The 20832-nt window shown below is 40.3% G+C and overlaps 1 protein-coding gene across 3 annotated transcripts in view; it reads left to right on the forward strand.

Annotated features, from left to right (window-relative positions):
* Positions 1-20832, forward strand: part of zbtb16a (zinc finger and BTB domain containing 16a) — a 186891-nt gene that overhangs the window by 112391 nt on the left and 53668 nt on the right. For all 3 annotated transcript variants that reach the window (XM_079649285.1, XM_079649283.1, XM_079649284.1), the window contains exon 4: positions 8802-8888. In XM_079649285.1, coding sequence (XP_079505411.1) covers positions 8802-8888 — 87 coding nt within the window. The remainder of the gene's footprint in view (positions 1-8801; positions 8889-20832) is intronic.

Genomic DNA, 20832 nt, shown 5'->3' on the forward strand with positions numbered 1-20832 from the left:
TTCGTTACTGTACTTAAGTACATTTTTCTGGTATCAGTACTTTACTCCAATCTTTATTTTTCTGACAGCTTTTAGCTTTTACTTCTTACATGTTGAACCCAAATACCTGTACTTTCTACTTCTTACATGTTGAACACAAATACCTGTACTTTCTACTTCTTACATGTTGAACTCAAATACCTGTACTTTCTACTTCTTACGCTTTGAATACAAATACCTGTACTTTCTACTTCTTACATGTTGAACACAAATACCTGTACTTTCTACTTCTTACATGTTGAACACAAATACCTGTACTTTCTACTTCTTACATGTTGAACACAAATACCTGTACTTTCTACTTCTCACATGTTGAACACAAATACCTGTACTTTCTACTTCTTACATTTTGAACACAAATACCTGTACTTTCTACTTCTTACACTTTGAACACAAATACCTGTACTTTCTACTTCTTACATGTTGAACACAAATACCTGTACTTTCTACTTCTTACATGTTGAACACAAATACCTGTACTTTCTACTTCTTACATGTTGAACACAAATACCTGTACTTTCTACTTCTTACATGTTGAACACAAATACCTGTACTTTCTTCTTCTTACACTTTGATAACAAATACCTGTACTTTCTACTTCTTACGCTTTGAACACAAATACCTGTACTTTCTACTTCTTACATGTTGAACACAAATACCTGTACTTTCTACTTCTTACATGTTGAACACAAATACCTGTACTTTCTACTTCTTACATGTTGAACACAAATACCTGTACTTTCTACTTCTTACATGTTGAACACAAATACCTGTACTTTCTACTTCTTACATGTTGAACACAAATACCTGTACTTTCTACTTCTTACATGTTGAACACAAATACCTGTACTTTCTACTTCTTACATGTTGAACACAAATACCTGTACTTTCTACTTCTTACATGTTGAACACAAATACCTGTACTTTCTACTTCTTACATGTTGAACACAAATACCTGTACTTTCTTCTTCTTACACTTTGATAACAAATACCTGTACTTTCTACTTCTTACGCTTTGAACACAAATACCTGTACTTTCTACTTCTTACATGTTGAACACAAATACCTGTACTTTCTACTTCTTACATTTTGAACACAAATACCTGTACTTTCTACTTCTCACATGTTGAACTCAAATACCTGTACTTTCTACTTCTTACATGTTGAACTCAAATACCTGTACTTTCTACTTCTCACATGTTGAACCCAAATACCTGTACTTTCTACTTCTCACATGTTGAACTCAAATACCTGTACTTCCTACTTCTTACATTTTGAACACAAATACCTGTACTTCCTACTTCTTACATTTTGAACACAAATACCTGTACTTCCTACTTCTTACATTTTGAACACAAATACCTGTACTTTCTACTTCTTACATTTTGAACACAAATACCTGTACTTTCTGCTTCTCACATGTTGAACACAAATACCTGTACTTTCTACTTCTCACATGTTGAACTCAAATACCTGTACTTCCTACTTCTTACATTTTGAACACAAATACCTGTACTTCCTACTTCTTACATTTTGAACACAAATACCTGTACTTTCTACTTCTTACATTTTGAACACAAATACCTGTACTTTCTGCTTCTCACATGTTGAACTCAAATACCTGTACTTTCTACTTCTCACATGTTGAACTCAAATACCTGTACTTCCTACTTCTTACATTTTGAACACAAATACCTGTACTTTCTTCTTCTTACATGTTGAACACTAATACCTGTACTTTCTACTTCTTACATGTTGAACTCAAATACCTGTACTTTCTACTTCTTACATGTTGAACACAAATACCTGTACTTTCTACTTCTTACATGTTGAACACAAATACCTGTACTTTCTACTTCTTACATGTTGAACACAAATACCTGTACTTTCTACTTCTCACATGTTGAACTCAAATACCTGTACTTCCTACTTCTTACATTTTGAACACAAATACCTGTACTTTCTACTTCTTACATGTTGAACACAAATACCTGTACTTTCTACTTCTTACATGTTGAACACAAATACCTGTACTTCCTACTTCTTACATTTTGAACACAAATACCTGTACTTCCTACTTCTTACACTTTGAACACAAATACCTGTACTTTCTACTTCTTACATTTTCAAAACAGGCTTTAGTTTCAATCTGGTGGCATGATCATTATTATTTAGAGTCATTGCCTATTTCAGCATAAAGTCATACAGAAAACACCATCAGTGCGTGTACTGGATGACAATGACAGTATTAACATTTTTCTTATGGCTTCTTTTTACTTAAGTACATCTGAAAGCCCATATTATTTACTTTCACTTGAGTAAAGAAGTTTAGTCAGTATTTTGAAACACCAGTATCTGTATTTCTACTTGAGTGAAGGATGTGTGTAGTTGTGCCGTTTCTGATTAAAACATCAGATGTATTAAGAATAAATAATTTAGTGTTAGAGCCAGTATTTTAAAAAGGGCCACATAATCGTTACGTCAGTAGTCAAGACTGTATAAAGGACTCCAATTCCCACGGCGCCTCCTCAGAGAGACAGAAATGGACAACATGTCAGAAAGACTGTTAAAGTTACAGAAGCCTATACGTAGAAAGAAAGAAAGAAAGTGCACCTAAGTAAACGCATATCACAATATCAACACACCAGCAGAGGCCAAGCAACTCATCCCAATGTGAGTAAAACAAATCAGATTGAAGGAAAATGCGTTACAACTGTCGGATTAAAGCGTCTAAGTGGCTTGGATAGGAAACAAAGGAAGGAAGTCGACATTTAGTATACATTAAACACACACTTGAATACAGTCAAGGTATGTGTGTTTAAAGAGACGTTCATTTTTAGAAAAGAAATGCCTGGAATAGTCCAACTCAAAACCCTTTTTTTTCTTTGACTGTCTGATGATTGTATCTTGTCTTCGCTGCAGGAAGTGTCCCTGATTGGCCGGCCGCCTCTTTTATGAAATAACTGAGACTCTGCGCTGCAACAACAGTTGTGCAATAAGTCAGAGAGGGAAGCGAAAAGGGAAGCGGCTTCAGGAGCTTGTGGCACCTGATTACCCCCCCCCACACACACACACATTTTTCTCTTTACATGCACACACACGCACACTAACTCAGCAGGGGTTGGGCAACTTTTACTATGTCAGCTAATCTGTGGCAATGAGACGCAGGACTCCCCACTAACAGAGGAACCTGGCAGAGTCCTTTTATGCCTTTTCAATTATCTTTTATTTAACATTTTTTACTTTAATGTTAATGTAGATAGTTGTATTCTATTTGATCTGTTATTAGACATCTATTTTATTTTATATTAATATTTTTTCTATTATTCCACATACTTTAAATTCCTTTTTTATATAGTATTCCTAAATAAAGCAATAAAGTATTCTGGGTGATGTTTGCTGTTATAAGTTTGTATCTTCCTGTTGCATTTATTAAGTCACTTTGGATAAATGCATCTGCTAAATGAGAGGTGTCAATAACAAGTCAAAAATTATCATATTTTCTGCATTGCTTGATCATTGGCATTCGAAAGCAACTTTTCAAAGGTACTTTTCCACGATTGAAATCCCCTCTCTTTCGCTCCTGCAGTATATTCCACACGGGGCCCCTCACTAGAGTGCAGTTTTCTCTCCACAAAGAACTATAATTTAGATTACACGTGACAAGAGTTACAGCTGATGTCAAGTGTGTGTGTGTGTCCCTTCCACCCCGACTTTCCAAACTAACAAGTCGACCCGCCTGCGATCAAAGGGGCCCCAGGATTTACCGCTTTAATTTGGCAGTGAAAATGGCTGATGGCGGCTGTTAGCAGTGGAGGGCCCCCCTGTTAGCACTTAGCGAGCTAACTGGAGTGACGGGCATCTGGCTGGGTGGCTGCTTGGCTCTTTGGACCCCGGTTCCTCCCACTTTTGCCCCACGGTGACCCCACACAACTCCTTTCTCCTTGAAGCAGACACCATGCAGGCATTTCCTGACGATTTATGTCCCTGTGCCACAAGCTGGGGCATGCCCTACACTAAAAACCCACCGCGGGCCCTTATAGCACACGCGCCCGGCCCCCCACCATTCGGAATATAGTGTTGCACACTCGTGTTAATCTTGATTAATCACACCTTTTTAAATACCATTATTAACTTGTATTGTGGGAGGAGATACAACATGTGTACACATGTGGTGTTGTTATTAAGAAATGCAGACTTTCTCTCATCTACATTGCCTTGTGTTGTTTAAGCTGCTGCAACAAAAACATTTCCCACATTTGGATCAAAAAAGTACCGATCTATCTATCCATCTATCTATCTATCCATCTATCTATCCATCTATCTATCTATCTATCTATCCATCCACCTATCTATCTATTTATCTATCCATCTATCTATCAATCTATCTATCTATCCATCCATCTATCCATCTATCCATCTATCCATCTATCCATCTATCCATCTATCCATCTATCCATCTATCCATCTATCCATCTATCCATCTATCCATCCATCTATCTATCTGGCCATCTATCCATCCATCTATCCATCCATCTATCTATCTATCCATCCATCTATCCATCTATCCATCTATCCATCTATCCATCTATCCATCTATCCATCTATCCATCTATCCATCTATCTATCTATCCATCTATCCATCCATCTATCTATCCATCTATCTATCCATCTATCCATCTATCCATCTATCCATCCATCTATCTATCTGGCCATCTATCTATCCATCTATCCATCCATCTATCCATCCATCTATCTATCCATCCATCTACCTATCTATCTATCCATCAATCCATCTATCCATCCATCTATTTATCTATCCATCAATCTATCTATCTATCCATCCATCCATCTATCCATCCATCTATCTATCTATCCATCTATCCATCTATCCATCCATCCATCAATCTATCTATCTATCCATCTATCTATCTATCCATCCATCTACCTATCTATCTATCCATCCATCTACCTATCTATCTATCCATCCATCAATCTATCTATCTATCCATCCATCCATCTATCCATCCATCCATCCATCTATACATCCATCTATCTATCTATCCATCCATCTATCTATCTATCCATCTATCCATCTATCTATCTATCCATCTATCCATCTATCCATCCATCTATCTCTCTATCTCTCTATCTATCTCTCTATCCATCCATATCCATCTATCTCTCTCTCTCTCTCTCTCTCTCAAACTGGTGAGAAATCCGAGGGTTTTTTACTTTATTCTAGCATGATTTCAAGGTTCAAGGCTTTACCCATCACGTGCACATCAGCTACAGTGTAGATATGGCAATGAGAGGCTGAAGTCACAGGCTCCTCCAACAGAGCAACGTGAATGGATATAGGAAATAAAACAGATTCAATAGTCCAAGAGAATTTCTGATTATTGGCATGAAATCCTGTGTATAATGGGTGCTAGAGGACAGGTGCTCATATGGCAGTAACATACTGAGGCTGAGAAAATGATCTGCTGTCATACCAAGAAACTGGTTAGTGCATGCTTCATCAAAATGCCTTTCCTCTGTTTTAAACACACCTAAAGAATAAGTAATTAACACGTTATCGTTTACAGATGAACAAGTTTTCGTTTCCACGCGTTAACGTTGACGTCCCTAGATTACATAAAGGCCCGTCCACACAGCAGCTTTGAAAAAATCTTGAAAATCTTGGAGCTGGGCGTGTCTGAGAGCTTGGTTTTTTTTGGCGAGCAACGCGACCAACAACCAATCACATGAATGTCCCGCCCCCGACATACAAAGCAATATAAATGTTAAAACGAAGGAAACTGGATATAAACTCTCCAAACAGGCGAAAACCTACCAGTTTCACCCACTGTCTCTGCCACCTCCCTCCATGCCTGGTTCCTCCGGTTTGTATCCCGGTAAATAGTTCTGGTCGTAAAGAACCGGGTGATTTGCTACCGTAATATCTCGTCTGGAATATGAGGAAATGAACTGCGGTCTGGCTCTCCCAGCTTGCACGCGGTTTGATTGGCTAGCGCTTGAACTGTCAGATTTGCATAGACGGGATTTGATTGGCTGACGCTTCCAGCTCAGCTTCAAAAGTTGAACATTGCTCAACTTTTGAATCCTGAAAATCCTGGAAATCTTCGCTTTGCCTCCCCACAATGCAGTTCGGCGAAAAGCGAGGCAAAGTGACGTCACCCCATTCAAAGTGAATGGGCAGAGAAGCGTTGGAAGATTTTTTTTAAGCTGCTGTGTGGACGGGCGTTCCTCTTGTTTTAGTAGTAAATGTGTCTTAGTCAGTCTATTTGTGTATCTATATACAGTATGTATCCATAGATACTTGTAGACAAAACAATTTCCCAACATGGGATCAACAAAGTATATATAAATAATCTAATTGCACCCAGTTGTTGAATTGAACTGTACTTACAGTAAATACAATTGTGTAGTTCTTCACTTGAGAATTGTTACTAATCTGAATAAGCTACTTCTTTCACCCTTAGCGACATGTTTGGGGAACTATTCTGTAGTAATGTAAAGTATTCACATGTGCATAAACTCAATATGAGCCTTTAGATAGAAGGGGTTGCACGATGTTGCCCCTGCAAGTAAATCAATATGTTAGAAGGACTCCAATGCACTCAAGCAGAGCCACCACAGCAAAGTAGAAAAATACTAATCACAGTTTCTACAACAACGTTAAATCAGGGGGTTCAAGCAGCAGCAGCAGCAGAGGGACGCTGTGACTAATGCAAATGAGGGACATCAGTGTGAGCGTTGGGGGACTCTGTCTACATCTCCTCTGCATGTCTTACTCTCCAAAGGTTAAGTGGCTGCTTTTGCCGGCTAATTCGGCCATATGCTCATCTGTGCATTTGACACTGGCGGGCAGCAAATTATGCCTTGTGAATATGCAGCCAATTAAAAAAAAAAAAAGGACATCATCGCTCACTAGCTCTTGTCTATTGAGTTTGAAGTTGTTAAATGGAAATGAATCTTTTGATAGCACTGGTTTTAAAAGGTTGCATTGATGTGGCTTATGATCCAGTCACGCTGAATTCTACAGCCCTTTGCATAACTAGTTGCATAAGCACTGGCAGGCACACTGTGTCATGTACGGTCCGTGTCATTTCTGCTTTTGGTCGGGCTTATTACAGTACAGACTGTTCCCTAATGTCACAGCGGTTGCAAAACCACACAAGCCATCGCTCCCCTTCTCTTTTCTTTTTTTTTGTCATCTAAGAACTGGCTTCCTGTTTTCATTGTGTTCTTTCTCTCTGCGGAGGTGTCGTAACCCAGGAGAACGTGCCAAGAACAAACCAAGGTCTGGTGGGGAGAGTGTGGAAACTGACACACACATGCACGCATCTCTTTTGCACACACACACACACACACACACACAAATATCCAGATGTTAAAATGTGTGTGTGTGTGCTGTTTGATGTGTGATGTGTATGGCATGTACAGTACTCGATGCCAAGCCATAAAAAGCCGTTTGCCTGGGCCTGATCTGATATGCCCTTCCATAGCAGAGTGAGAGCCCGCCAGGTTCCTGTCTCTCTTTTTACTGTTGCACACTGTTGTACACACTCATTAAGTATAGGTTCACATGGCATAGCTCAAGGGAGGGACACACAAGTAGCAAAGTGACGTGCAAGAACATTTTACTGAACCATTACTTGGCTATGAATCAGGAGATGCAATGTATACGCCTTATATATATTATAGGGATTCTTATGAAGTGGGGTCATATGAGGTATTTAGTTACGTGCATGCCAGGTTTTTATTGTTCTAAAGTGTAACAGTAAAGTTAAAGTTAACATAGAAAACCAGGTCATAGCTCAAAGGCGTCATGCAAGAAGCAAAACGTGGTGCAAGAGAAGTGTTTAGAAAGTTTACATGAGAAGCAGAAAGTTTTATGAGGTCAAAAGTCACTTTAATATCTAATTTGATGAAGCCCATTTAACCCTTTAAGCCACTTCAATTACACATTCATGCTAAATAACCAATTGAGTTAGGAATGGACAACCAACATCAGTGAGAAAGGTCAAATTAGGTGTTTTTATCAATAGACTCTGGTGGCTTTCATAATGGCTTCAGTTTCACGATTAAAAAAACGGTAAGGTAACCTCATACTGGTTTTATTAGGAGGGCCATTTTTAAGAGGTGTTAAATGTTTTTGCTGCAGAAATATATTTTCCTTTCATATTAAAGGGGCTGGTTCAGTGTTTTTAAGGCGGGGTGGTCCGTGGTCTGTACTTTGGAGAAGCTGATTCAACCCTTTAAGACATTAGACCACAATGCAATGTGATTGACTTTTTTTTGTCAATGGAGTCTGGTGGCTTTTACACGTTTAGATAAAGGCAGCAGCAGCAGCACTGTAAACCAATAAAACATTCTCAATATAACACAGACTGAAACTCGTACTGTTTTTATTACTAACTACATACTGTGAGTCCCTTATCTGTATGTCTTGCCTGTACTAAAAGAATAAAAAAGATCAAAGCTTTCAGATTACACAGTATCAGACTGCCAATCAAAAGCATTTCCAACATCACAGTCCATCTATTTCCTAAAAACAAAGTACTCTATACGCACTTGAGACATGGTACTGTACAAATAGGACATTTAGATACGAAGTTGCATTTAAATAATGTGTATTTTGTCTCCGCTTTAACTTTAATATACAATCTTTATCTCCCTTTCGCACAGTTTGCCCCCAACATGTGTGTGAATATGTTCTAAACGTCCATGCTTTTGTCTCCTTTTTCGTTGCGCAGCTGGTGAGAAGGCCATCGTCTGTGACCAGTGTGGAGCCCAGTTCCAGACGGAGGAATCTCTGGAGTCTCATCGGAAGATACACACCGGTAGGAACAATCTCACACACACACACACACACACGCACACACACACACACACACACACACACACACACACACACACACACACATATCATGTCCTCCTGCTTTGTCAACATGTTTGCATTGGATGGTTTGTCCTGAACGCTTCCAATTTGTGGGAAAAGGTCTTAAGGAAGAATCCGATCACATTCCGACACACATTGGCATCACCAGGTCCCGTCCCTGTGTGTGTGTGTGTGTGTGTGTGTGTGTGTGTGTGTGTGTGTGTGTGTGTGTGTGTGTGTGTGTGTGTGTGTGTGTGTGTGTGTGTGTGTGTGTGTGTGTGTGTGTGTGTGTGTGTGTGTGTGTGTGTGTGTGTGTGTGTGTGTGTGTGTGTGTGTGTGTGTGTGTGGGGTTGCTGGATTGACAGATAGCTAGATCACATCATCTCAGATTAGTCCCCCCTCGCCCTAAATCAAAACAGACCCAACAGTAATCAACAAACTGGGGGATCTTGGCAGGCCGGAGTTGTTTATCAGTGCTCACGATGAAGATTTTGGAAGATGAGTGCGATGTAGGTGCCAAGATGTAAATAGGAAGAAAGTAAATCCCCCTGAAGCAGATGTGCGATGACCCAGAACAGCTTCAAGACGGGTGATGAACTCTTTAATTTGGGGGAAGGATTGACTCAATTCTCTCATCGTTGGGAATTCGATTTGTTTGGGATGAAGTTATGTGCCGGAGTGTTTGGGAGTCCCTTTGTTTCTCTTTGTTGCTCTATGAACACGGCTCAGTTAAACAGAAAAATAGATTTTATTGTGTTTTTTTGGGCTTTTTAGATGAGATTAGGTTAACCGCAGTGCTAATAGATCATCCTAAACTAGCACTTAAGTAAAAGTACTCATACCACACTGTAAAATGACTCTGGTTTAAGTAGTCCTGCATTGAAAATGTTCTCTAAGTGAAAGTAAGCAGGTATAAAAAGCTACATTAAAGTATTAAAAGTACCCAATGCAAATAAAAGTTTGAAAGACATTTGGACAATTATTGAAATGTTTACACTGCAAAATAATTGTCTCTAATTGGCTAAATGATTCTTGTATAAACAGTTAAATGTATCATCAGATGTTATATTTATAAACTGCTATTACCAACTAAACCACTAACTACCAAGTGTTAATTGAATGCCAATTAAAGCCAGATCCCCAAATTGGCCCTCATCATCATTATCATCGTCTTATTGCTTTGTCCTTGATCTGAAGCCATGACCCTCACACTCCCATTGCGAGGACCCACTGTTTCTTTGCATCCATTCTTACCCCCCTCCCCCCATTCCTCCTTAACATTTAAGAGGGGAAGGTGCAGGATATGGGGGGTTACTCCTGCAGGGCATGCCCTCAACCAATCAGATCCATGGAGGTAAAGGATGGGTTAAACGAGGCTAATGATCCAAGAGCCATAACAGCGGAAAGCAGCGCTCTAAATATAGAAATTCCAGCCTGGAACGAATGGGGGGGGGGGGGGTCTCGGGCGTAAAAGCAGCAGCCGGGGCCAGACGTCTTTTCCTGCCAGACATAAGCAGTCATGGTATATTAATCATGTGTTGAGCCCCTCTCAGGGATCAAGGTCTGCGGAAAAAATTGGCTCGAGGTAAAATATGACAAGGCAGATCTATAGAACTAGGGTTACTATAATGACCTTGGTTGACCTGCACCATATGGTTCACAGTTGAACTTTCTGTGTGCACTTGAGCTCTACTACTTTACTTTCCCCAGGTTAACAATATATTACTATTTGGTCTTTAAGAAATTGGCTCGAGGTCAATTATGACAAGGCAGATCTATAGATCTAGGGTTAGAATAATAACCTTCCTGCGTCAAATGCATTTAACTTCCTCTGTGCACTTTACACTACTTTAAATGGTTAATGTTTAATCTTTACCACTTTACTTTCCCCAGGTTAACAACATATTACTATTTGGTCTGAACAAATTGGCTCTGCTAAAATATGACAAGGCAGATCTATAGAACTAGGGTTACTATAATAACCTTAGATCCCAGTTTAACTTCCTCGGTGCTCTTATAACTAATTAAAGTGTTTAATTTAGCTTTACCATTTAACTTTCCCCAGGTTAACAACATACAGTATTACTATTCAGATTAACAAATTGGCTCTAGTATATATATTGTGGGCGGTGGTGGCGAGGTCGATAGGGACTTGGCTTTGCAACTGGAAGGTCAACAGTTCAAGTCCCAGCAAGACCAAGTGCTACCGAGGTGTTCCTAAGCAAGGCACCGTTCCCTACACTGCTCCCCGGGCGCCGTACATAATGGCAGCCCACTGCTCCTAACACTAGGATGGGTCAAATGCAGAGAAACAATTTCCCCACAGGGATTAATAAAGTATATCAAAATCAAAATCAAATATCAAATCAAAAAATATAACAGAGGTGTGTGGCGCAGTGGGTTGTGCGTTGGTTTTGGGATCGGGGGTCACAGGTTCAAACCCCACTGCAGTCAGCATGTCGTTGTGTCCCTGAGACACTTCACCCCAAAGTGCTCCTGTGGGGATTGTCCACAGTATTGAGTTTGTAAGCCACTTTGGATGAAAGCGTCTAACATGTGACATGTAATGTAACAACAAGGCAGATCTATAGAACTAGTGGTAATCAGTAACCTCCGTTTCTCATCCTAACCATTAACTTTCCTTTGTGAGACCCTCTTGGACTTTCTTCTGTGTAGTCGCATTACATACTGCTTAACTACTAGCCAAACAACTATTACATACACTATGAATATTCATGGTCTTTGAGGATAAGTCAAATAATGTAACTTACTGAACACATTCATGCTCCCCAGAGGATGAACACTTTGGTGTTATAGTTGCTACTCATCTGGCCCCACCATAATGCCATTTTTTACCCTAGGAATCCCACATTTCTTTAGTCATACATGTTTATTTCTACAATACGCATATCTTTTTCATCTATCATAAAGTTCAAAAAGGCATATACAAGCAGAACAAACAACAACAACAACAACAACAATAGCCCCTCTGGACAGTTCAGTGTTAAATCAGCTTGAGCTGGAAAAGGTTAACAAACATGGATTTATTTATACAGAAATGTCTGTGTGTACAGTACCGAGACGCACAACATCAGAGAGGGGGGGGGGGGGGGGGATGGTGTGAGCATGGGGTTACTGTTGGCCATAAAGACAGATTTGATCTCTGCCTCTTGGCAGCGCTTCAGCCGTTGGCTAATGTCCTCTGATGACAATATTTGGCCTCCGAAACTGAGGCTGTTTCTTGTCGCTCTGAATGGGAACTATTGTGGCGTGTCCTCTGTCAGCTGCAGTGTGATCCAAACCCTCTTTCTCACTTTGTACGACCTTTTTTTTCTTCTTGAGTTGCCTTTTGGATATGTCACATGCATTGGTGGGAGAATCAACATGTTTCAATACAGCATTCAGTGTCTATTCTACTGTACAGCATTTCATTTGGTTGTATTCTTTGTATAGGTTTTTTTTGTCCTTCAACTTACTAACAATTTTTTTTCTTTTGCACTTTTTTTCATTGGACATTTTTATTTATTTGCCGTTTAAGTATATAAAATATTGCATTGTTAGAAGACACTTCAGGTTTTCCTTGCCATATAATTGCGCGGTAGATATTGTGCATTAGACAAATAAATCTTTGAATCTTTGTAGTACTCGGAAAAAATACTTAAGTTAAAGTATCCATACTAAATTTTAAATATGTCGTTCACAAGTTGCATTTAAATATCTTACTCAGGTAAAAGTATAAAAGCCTAATTGTATTAACTTGATATACTGCTGTAAAGTAGCTCATGTAAATCTAGTGGGTTAAGGTAACTCAAATACCCACATTAAGTACCTAAAGCTGGTACACTCTAGATACTTTCCACCCTAAAACACACATTTATTAACAGTCTTCGGTAAAGTAGGTAAAGTTGGTGTTTATTGGAGCAAAAGGGAATAGTGTAAAGGTCAGTAAGGGGGGGGGGGGGCTGGTAGGATGCCAACGGTAACTATCAGCAAAACATCATGTGGCTGTTTTTATACTGAACACAAACACACTGAAAACCTTCCCCTTCTTTGGCAACACACACACACACACACACACACACACACACACACACACACACACACACACACACACACACACACACACACACACACACACACACACACACACACACACACACACACACACACACACACACACACACACACACACACACACACCAATAGATCCAGGAATGCCTGTGGTCAGGAGCCAGAGCCACATTACATCTACAGACGGCTAATTGTTTGTCACATATTTCCCCAAATCGGATGGCATCGCGTCAGTCTCTCAATTCCTGTAATCTGGGACTCGCAGTGTGTTTGTCTTTCATTGAGCTTTTATCCTTGAATTAAAAACACTGCTTTCATTTAGATGTGTGGCTCATGTACTTCTATGTTGTGTCTTTTTTTAATTGTCATGCAGTGTACATGCTTCCAGTCTTAAAGTAGCTTTGCTTATATAAGGAAGATTTCTTCGTGGACACTTCAGTTTCATCATGTAGTGATTGGCAGGAAGCAGAGCGTAATGTGATGTGCATACTGAGATGAGACCGCTCCAAACTGCACTTTAGAATAAAGTTTAAATAGTAGTCAATGTCAGTCTTTAAAATGGAGAAGAACACACCCTAATAGTTGTGTTTCTGATAAGGCAGATATATTGATTTATCACTGTTATGTATGTGTCACGGCCCCGAATGGTTATCTTAGTTTATCCAGAATTTATCTAATTTGTTACAGGACGAATGTTTAAAATATAATTCTGAGGTGTGGTAGTGAAACCTCTTACTGTAGCTACTTTATAGAGTAGAAAAACAACATCAAATAACAACGTTTGCAAGCGTGCTCAGACCCTTTTTTCTCTGAGTCGCATTATTTCAAAACCAGATTCTTTTTATGGAGGTTTTTCCAACGTCGATTTGTGCATCACATGTGGCAGTTTTATTTGTAACATTGAGTTTGAATTTGTGGGCCAGAAAAATAAGATTTATCTGGAAATAGGGGGCTGCAAAAGTGAGTTGTAAACTGGGCAATGAGTCGGCATTTAAGCACTTCCTGTTTCCTCTTTTCAGTCAACGAGATCCCATTGGATTTTTGTGTAGGGAATAACAAAGATGCACGACTCGATTGAGTTTGTATTAGTTACTCAAACAGAAGTCAATGTTCCTGTTAGAAAATAAGTTAATGTACATTACCACTGTGCACATGTTCTCCTTGTGACATCTTTTTGTCCCACACTGTGATTGGGAAAATGCTTTCTTTAAATCGGTCTCTTCCAAAGTGTCGTTTCCATTTCCTGCAGCCTCTCACTGTCCAACATTTCTGAGCTGCAGATTTACTCACCATGCTCATCTCTCTTTTTCATTAGATTGTTTTGGTGCCCCAGCATAATGTATGGCTCTTGTATTTTATTGTTAAAACACACCACACTCACATTCCTCTTGATTCAACTGTGCAGAAAAGCAAAAGGTCAGAATGTGTTCACAGAAGGGAAAGTGGCTTGCAAACAAACACTAAGGAATGAATTGGAGATAAATGACTCTCTCTTGGTTTGTTTTTAGTCTGGAAAATGCAGATTTGAAACTAGTGATTTATGCGTTTTAAAGGTCTTGTAACTGCCAATCTGTTCCGTGTATATCCGAGTGCGTACTTGTTTTAATTGGTCTCAAATCTGCACATTCATCCATCAAACTGAGGCCAGATTCTCTCATGTGACCCGAGCAGAAATGAGAGCTCTGAAGAATTTGTTGTCCGACTGTTGGTGTTCCTGTTTATACATGAATCATCTCAACACACACACAAACACACAAACACATATATATACAAGGCGGTTCCAGAGAAAATCCACATATAATAGAAGGGGGGAAGCTGCTCACTCTTTCTTTCTCCCTTTATCTCCCTTGGTTCCTTTTTTTAAAGTCTTGTAATACAGGGGAAAAATGCAAACCATGGAGTGGCGATGGTGGGTTTAGCCAGTGGGAACACAGCGTGACTCCAGCAGGCCTCTGCCGCAGAGTAAACACTTTCTCTTCTCAAGCCAGAAATAGTTTGGCTGGAGAAAGAGAGGCAGGAAGGGAGGGAGGGAGGGAGGGAGGGAGGAGAGCAGGAGAGACAGAACAAGAGGAGAGCATGCAGGCAGATGTGGAAGAAGTACTCGCATCTATAACTTAAAGAGGCCAGATTGAGTTTATTCACTTTTTCCTGTAGTGTTATATAGGTTTTAGTGCATGTCAATGGTCTGCAAAGGCTAAGTTTAACATTAAAGCATGGAGACGTGTCACAGTAGAAGCATAACGTAACATGCAATGGAAATACTCAAGTAAAGAATAGGAAAACATCATATTTTATAAACTCTCAAAAGATAATTTTAAAATAATAATTGGAAATGATAAGTAACTAAAAGCTGTACGATAAATGTAGTGGAGGAAAAAGTGCAATATTTCTATTTTAAATGAAGTAGAGTATAAGTATAATCAAGTAAAGTATGTCACAATTGTAGTACCAAGTAAAAGGGGAGTGCAACAAGTTAAAAACTGTTCTTTTTTTAGTGACATTATTTATTTTCTTCCTTGTAATTTGTTCGCCGGTGGCCTGGCAATCAGTTAGCTTAAATACAAAGACACACACACACACACACACTCTAGCAATGTCACTCAAGTAAATTAGGCCAATGGCAGCGCTGCACAGGGGTCACGTCAAAAGTGCCGATTGTCTCAATCACATTAGTCCAGCGCTGGCATCTGTTTAGCATTTAGTTAATTGTGATGTTATTAAGTTGTCAGTGAGCATTAGGGCGGCGATAAGCAAGGCAAATATTCCTGCAGCCGGGCAGCCTGTGCTACACACGTGTTGCTCACACACACACACACACACACACACACACACACACACACACACACACACACACCCAGGAACATACAACGCATGTGTGATTCCACTGACCTGCTGCTCATGTTAAATGTTGGAAATGATCTCTGTAAACGGAAAATATCCATGTTTACGAGGCACACCGCGCTAAAGAGCAGATGTGCATTAGCATTAAGACTTTTGATCACAGAATGTTCCTGTGTTGAGCTTCCTGTCTGTGTCATCTGGTGAGTTTAAATCTTTATTAGCACCAGGCTAAGACTCACGAATTCAGCATCACACTCAAAAGCTGATCAAGCTGTGTTTGAAATGACTCAAGTACTGCAATTAAGAACAGATAAAGGGTACTTAAGTTGAGTATTTCTATTTTAACTACTCTACTACAACTCATTGGCTTTTTGGGCTTTTCCCTAAGGTTTTTGTGCATGCAACATGTCACACAATACAAATATGACCCTGAGAAGTTGCAGAATGTGTCTTCTTTAAATTAAAGATCAGAGTGCTACATCATGAGGGTATTATTTTGTCTATTTCTTTAAAAAAAAAAAAGAGACACATTTGCAGAAGGAAAAACTCCTGGAACAAGCAGTCTTTTGGACCTAATCAATTAACCTATTAAGGAAAGGATAGAATCAAATCAAAAGAAAAATTATTTTACAGATGTGTTTTCTGTCTGGATATGTAGAGAAAGTGCTTGTTCAACTGTATGATATCTACTTACTGTTTAAATGTTTGTACAACAATCTGTTAAAACCCCACTGCTCCTTTTCCCTCTCCCTCTGCAAACAAATAGCTCTTTCTCTTCGCCTCCCTCCATCTCCCCCTCCTTAGCACTCACTCTCACTCACCTCCCAAAATAAGAAGTGGTCAGAGACACTATCGGGGGCTAAATTAAATCAAGTGGCACTAGCTAGACTACAGTCACTTCTCCAGCCTCGCTCTCGCAGCAAACACATTTTTCCCCAGATAAGATCTAAATGAGTTTTTCCAGGCGGAGGAAGACCCTCTGTTCGGCTGATGGATACCGAGCAGGGCTTCAGAGTGACCCTGTGGTAATGCACAGCTTTGAGAAGAGTGCAGGAATGAGTCCTCAGACGCGGGACTGAGTTAGCATTTAAGCACTTCCTGCTCTCTGGTGTGGAAGTCAGTGAGTTTCTAAATGGATATTTGGTTAGATGCCTTATATAAGGACATCAAATATGTCAGTTAATAGCTGCCTTTAGCCTAGGTGTGATGACAGAGTGGTGCAGGAATGAGTGCCAGAACCCGGAAATGAGTCAGCATTTTACTAATTTCTTCTAGAAGTCAATGATTTCCTGAAATTGTTTTTGGTTGTTAGCCTCAAATAAAGTCTTTGGTTAACACAAGCTGAATAAATTGTGTTCTACGACATAAAACAAGTCAGTAAATACCCCACTGGTGAATTGAAAAAAATGGCCGTTGCTAACAAGTGTCTAAATGAGACGACTAAACGTCATCAGGCTCAACATTAGCCGCCTTTAGCTTAGCGGTGGTGACGTGAAGTCATGTGACCGTGCTGTAGTTCCTTTATAGCCCAACATTAGTCGCCTTTAACTTAGCGTTGTCGACTTGAAGTCATGTGACCGTGCTTTAGTTCCTTTATATCCCAACATTAGCCACCTTTAGCTTAGCGGTGTCGACGTGAAGTCATGTGACCGTGCTGTAGTTCCTTTATAGCCCAACATTAGCCTCCTTTAGCTTAGCGGTGTCGATGTGAAGTCATGTGATCGTGCTGTAGTTCCTTTATAGCCCAACATTAGCCACCTTTAGCTTAGCGGTGGTGACGTGAAGTCATGTGACCTTGCTGTAGTTCCTTTATAGCCCAACATTAGTCTCCTTTAGCTTAGCGGTGGTGACGTGAAGTCATGTGACAGTGCTGTAGTTCCTTTATAGCCCAACATTAGCCACCTTTAGCTTAGCGGTGTCGACGTGAAGTCATGTGACCTTGCTGTAGTTCCTTTATAGCCCAACATTAGTCTCCTTTAGCTTAGCGGTGGTGACGTGAAGTCATGTGACAGTGCTGTAGTTCCTTTATAGCCCAACATTAGCCACCTTTAGCTTAGCGGTGTCGACGTGAAGTCATGTGACCTTGCTGTAGTTCCTTTATAGCCCAACATTAGTCTCCTTTAGCTTAGCGGTGGTGACGTGAAGTCATGTGACCTTGCTGTAGTTCCTTTATAGCCCAACATTAGTCTCCTTTAGCTTAGCGGTGGTGACGTGAAGTCATGTGACCGTGCTGTAGTTCCTTTATAGCCCAACATTAGCCACCTTTAGCTTAGCGGTGTCGACGTGAAGTCATGTGACCTTGCTGTAGTTCCTTTATAGCCCAACATTAGTCTCCTTTAGCTTAGCGGTGGTGACGTGAAGTCATGTGACAGTGCTGTAGTTCCTTTATAGCCCAACGTTCTTTTTTTTCTCCTTCTCAACAAAATGTCTAAGTATCCCATTGGCTTTTCGTAGAGGAAACCAGGGGAGATGCTAACTTCCAGGTCGGCACACAGAAATACGTCATCCCCGCACCGCTCTATAGACGATGTGTGTAAATGAGATAAAATGTGTGAATGAGAGTTGGCACTGCACCCAGCTTCATTCATTGAGAAAAGAAATACCCAACTGGGTCTCTGCTCTGCGAGGCTTAGTGTCATTGATGCATCTCAGCAGGAAACTGTGGGACAACAGCATGTCAGGGAGGGAGCTGGTATTACTATTATTAAGGGGGGGCGGGGGAATAGGTGGGTGGGATCCAGTATAGAAACAAATTGGGATGTCCGTACGGTGGAGAATCCCCACATCTTTTGAAAGAACATCCATAACATCTGTTTGCAACTCTAATATATCATAGTCCAATTACTTGTACTCTTCATGCACTATTTATATTCTATTCTATTTGAATTTACTTGCACTATTTTTTCTGTTTTATTGTGTTGCACTGTTTCAAGATTCAAGGCTTTAATTGTCATTCGAACATATCTACACTATAGCTATGTACAAATGACGATAAAAGCCTTGAATCTTGATAACAAAATAGAAATGGATGGATCTTTGTAAAGCAGGGGCACCAGCCTCACATCCAGAGACCAATAAAATGATGTGGAATGGGCAGTGGGAGGTAGGGCTGAAGGAGGGGAGGGAGGGATGGATTATAGACTCCCACAGGGCTCTGCGATTCACAGGCCATAAAATGGAAGTCAGCAGGACACACTGCAAATCTAGCCAGCCAATAACCACCCTTTTTTTTTTTTTTTTTTGACCCTGAGGATGTGTCTCCAGCGAACGTCACAATGCAACGCCGGCGATGCTTTATCTGACAAATCCACGGGTGAATCAGAATCCCTTTATTCTGCGGGGGACATTTACATTATTACAGCAAAGAAAGAAAGATACTTTAATCATCCCAAGTTGGGAACATATTGTGTCACAGCAGCAGTGTTGTCAAGCGTTACACGAGTTAAAAATATTTAAAAGATACAATAAGATAGAAATATAATACATTCTCAAAAGAAAGGAAATATATCTATCTAAATAATACAAAGAAAATGAAGAATTAATTGAATACTCTGCAATATACAATCTCCCTAGCTATAGAAATATATAGAAATACTTAACAGACATATATTGTCATAGAGAGTATAGATAAAGGCATGCACATATATTTATATACAAATTATAGAAGTACACATTCAGGTAGATAAGTAAGCAGCATTATTAATCAAATAAAACGTAACATTGTAGAATGAAGTGTGGTATATAAAGGCAGTACATGTATTATTACACATAGTGACATAATAATAATAATAATACATTTGGGGGGCGCCTTTTATAACACCCAAGGACACCTTACAGGGTATAGGGGCAATATAGGGAACAATTAAAACAGTGGATTTAGGGAAGTGTCAGCCGGGGTAAGACAAGACAAACAACAGGAAATGGACTACAGAAGGACACAAAAGGACACAGGGTACAGATTATAAAGAAAATGCCAGTTTGAACAGGTGGGTTTTGAGTTGGGTTTTGAACGTTGTTATGGAATCAGACTGACGGACGTGTAGTGGCAGCGAGTTCCAGAGTCTGGGAGCCGAGCAGCTGAAAGCTCGAGCACCCATGGTTTTGAGGCGAGAGCTTGGGACGGTGAGAAGTTCTACGAAGGAAGAGCGGAGGGTGCGGGAGGGGGGGGTGTACTCCTGAAGGAGGTCGGTGATGTAGATGGGGGCGAGGTCGTGAGTAGAAGGTTCTGGTATTCAATACGGTAGCGTACAGGAAGCTAGCTGAGTGAGAATGGGGGTGATGTGGTCGGATGAGTTGCGGGTGATGATCCGGGCAGCAGACTTCTGGATTATTATTACATAAAGCTTTGTGTTACAGTAATGGATGGACTAATGAAGAGTAGCAGCCAGTAGGAATAATAATATTAGCTATAGGAACATATTCCACACAAGTGTTTATGTCAATATTCCCCATTTGCATGCCTTTGTCCAGGATCTACTTGTTTGAAATGAAAGAGAGAGTCAAATCTACCAGGAATTAAAAGGTTTTGTCAGGAGGGTTCCCTCACTTTCCGATATCGCCGTTTAACCTTGGCGAGGCGACTTTGAGAATAAAAGGGATTCACCCAGGAGGGAGGGAGAGAGAAAGGGGTGAGGAACACTGGCCTCAACGTCAACAATAGCCCGGGGTCTTTTGTGTATTTTGAAGTAAATCTCCCTCTGCAATTAGATTGGATCTGTTTGTGTACATCTTAGAGAGCGCGTCCGTGTTTAAAACAGCATCGGTGCGAGGGCCCTTTTAATTTACAGTGCAAATACCTTTCGATTAGCGTGGAGGCAGGGAGGGAGGGAGGGAGGGAGGGAGGAGGGGGTCTATAGGGGAGTGAAGAGAGAAGGGGGACAATGGAGGAGCTTTTCAATCCCTTTTCTTTTTTTGTTGTTGTTGTTTGAGAGCGGGAAGAGGTTCGAGCAGCTCTCCTGTGTTCCTTAATTGTGAAGCAAGGAGATTAGTACGAG

This window comes from Notothenia rossii, assembly GCF_949606895.1.
Source record: "Notothenia rossii genome assembly, chromosome: 9".
Lineage (NCBI taxonomy): Eukaryota > Metazoa > Chordata > Actinopteri > Perciformes > Nototheniidae > Notothenia > Notothenia rossii.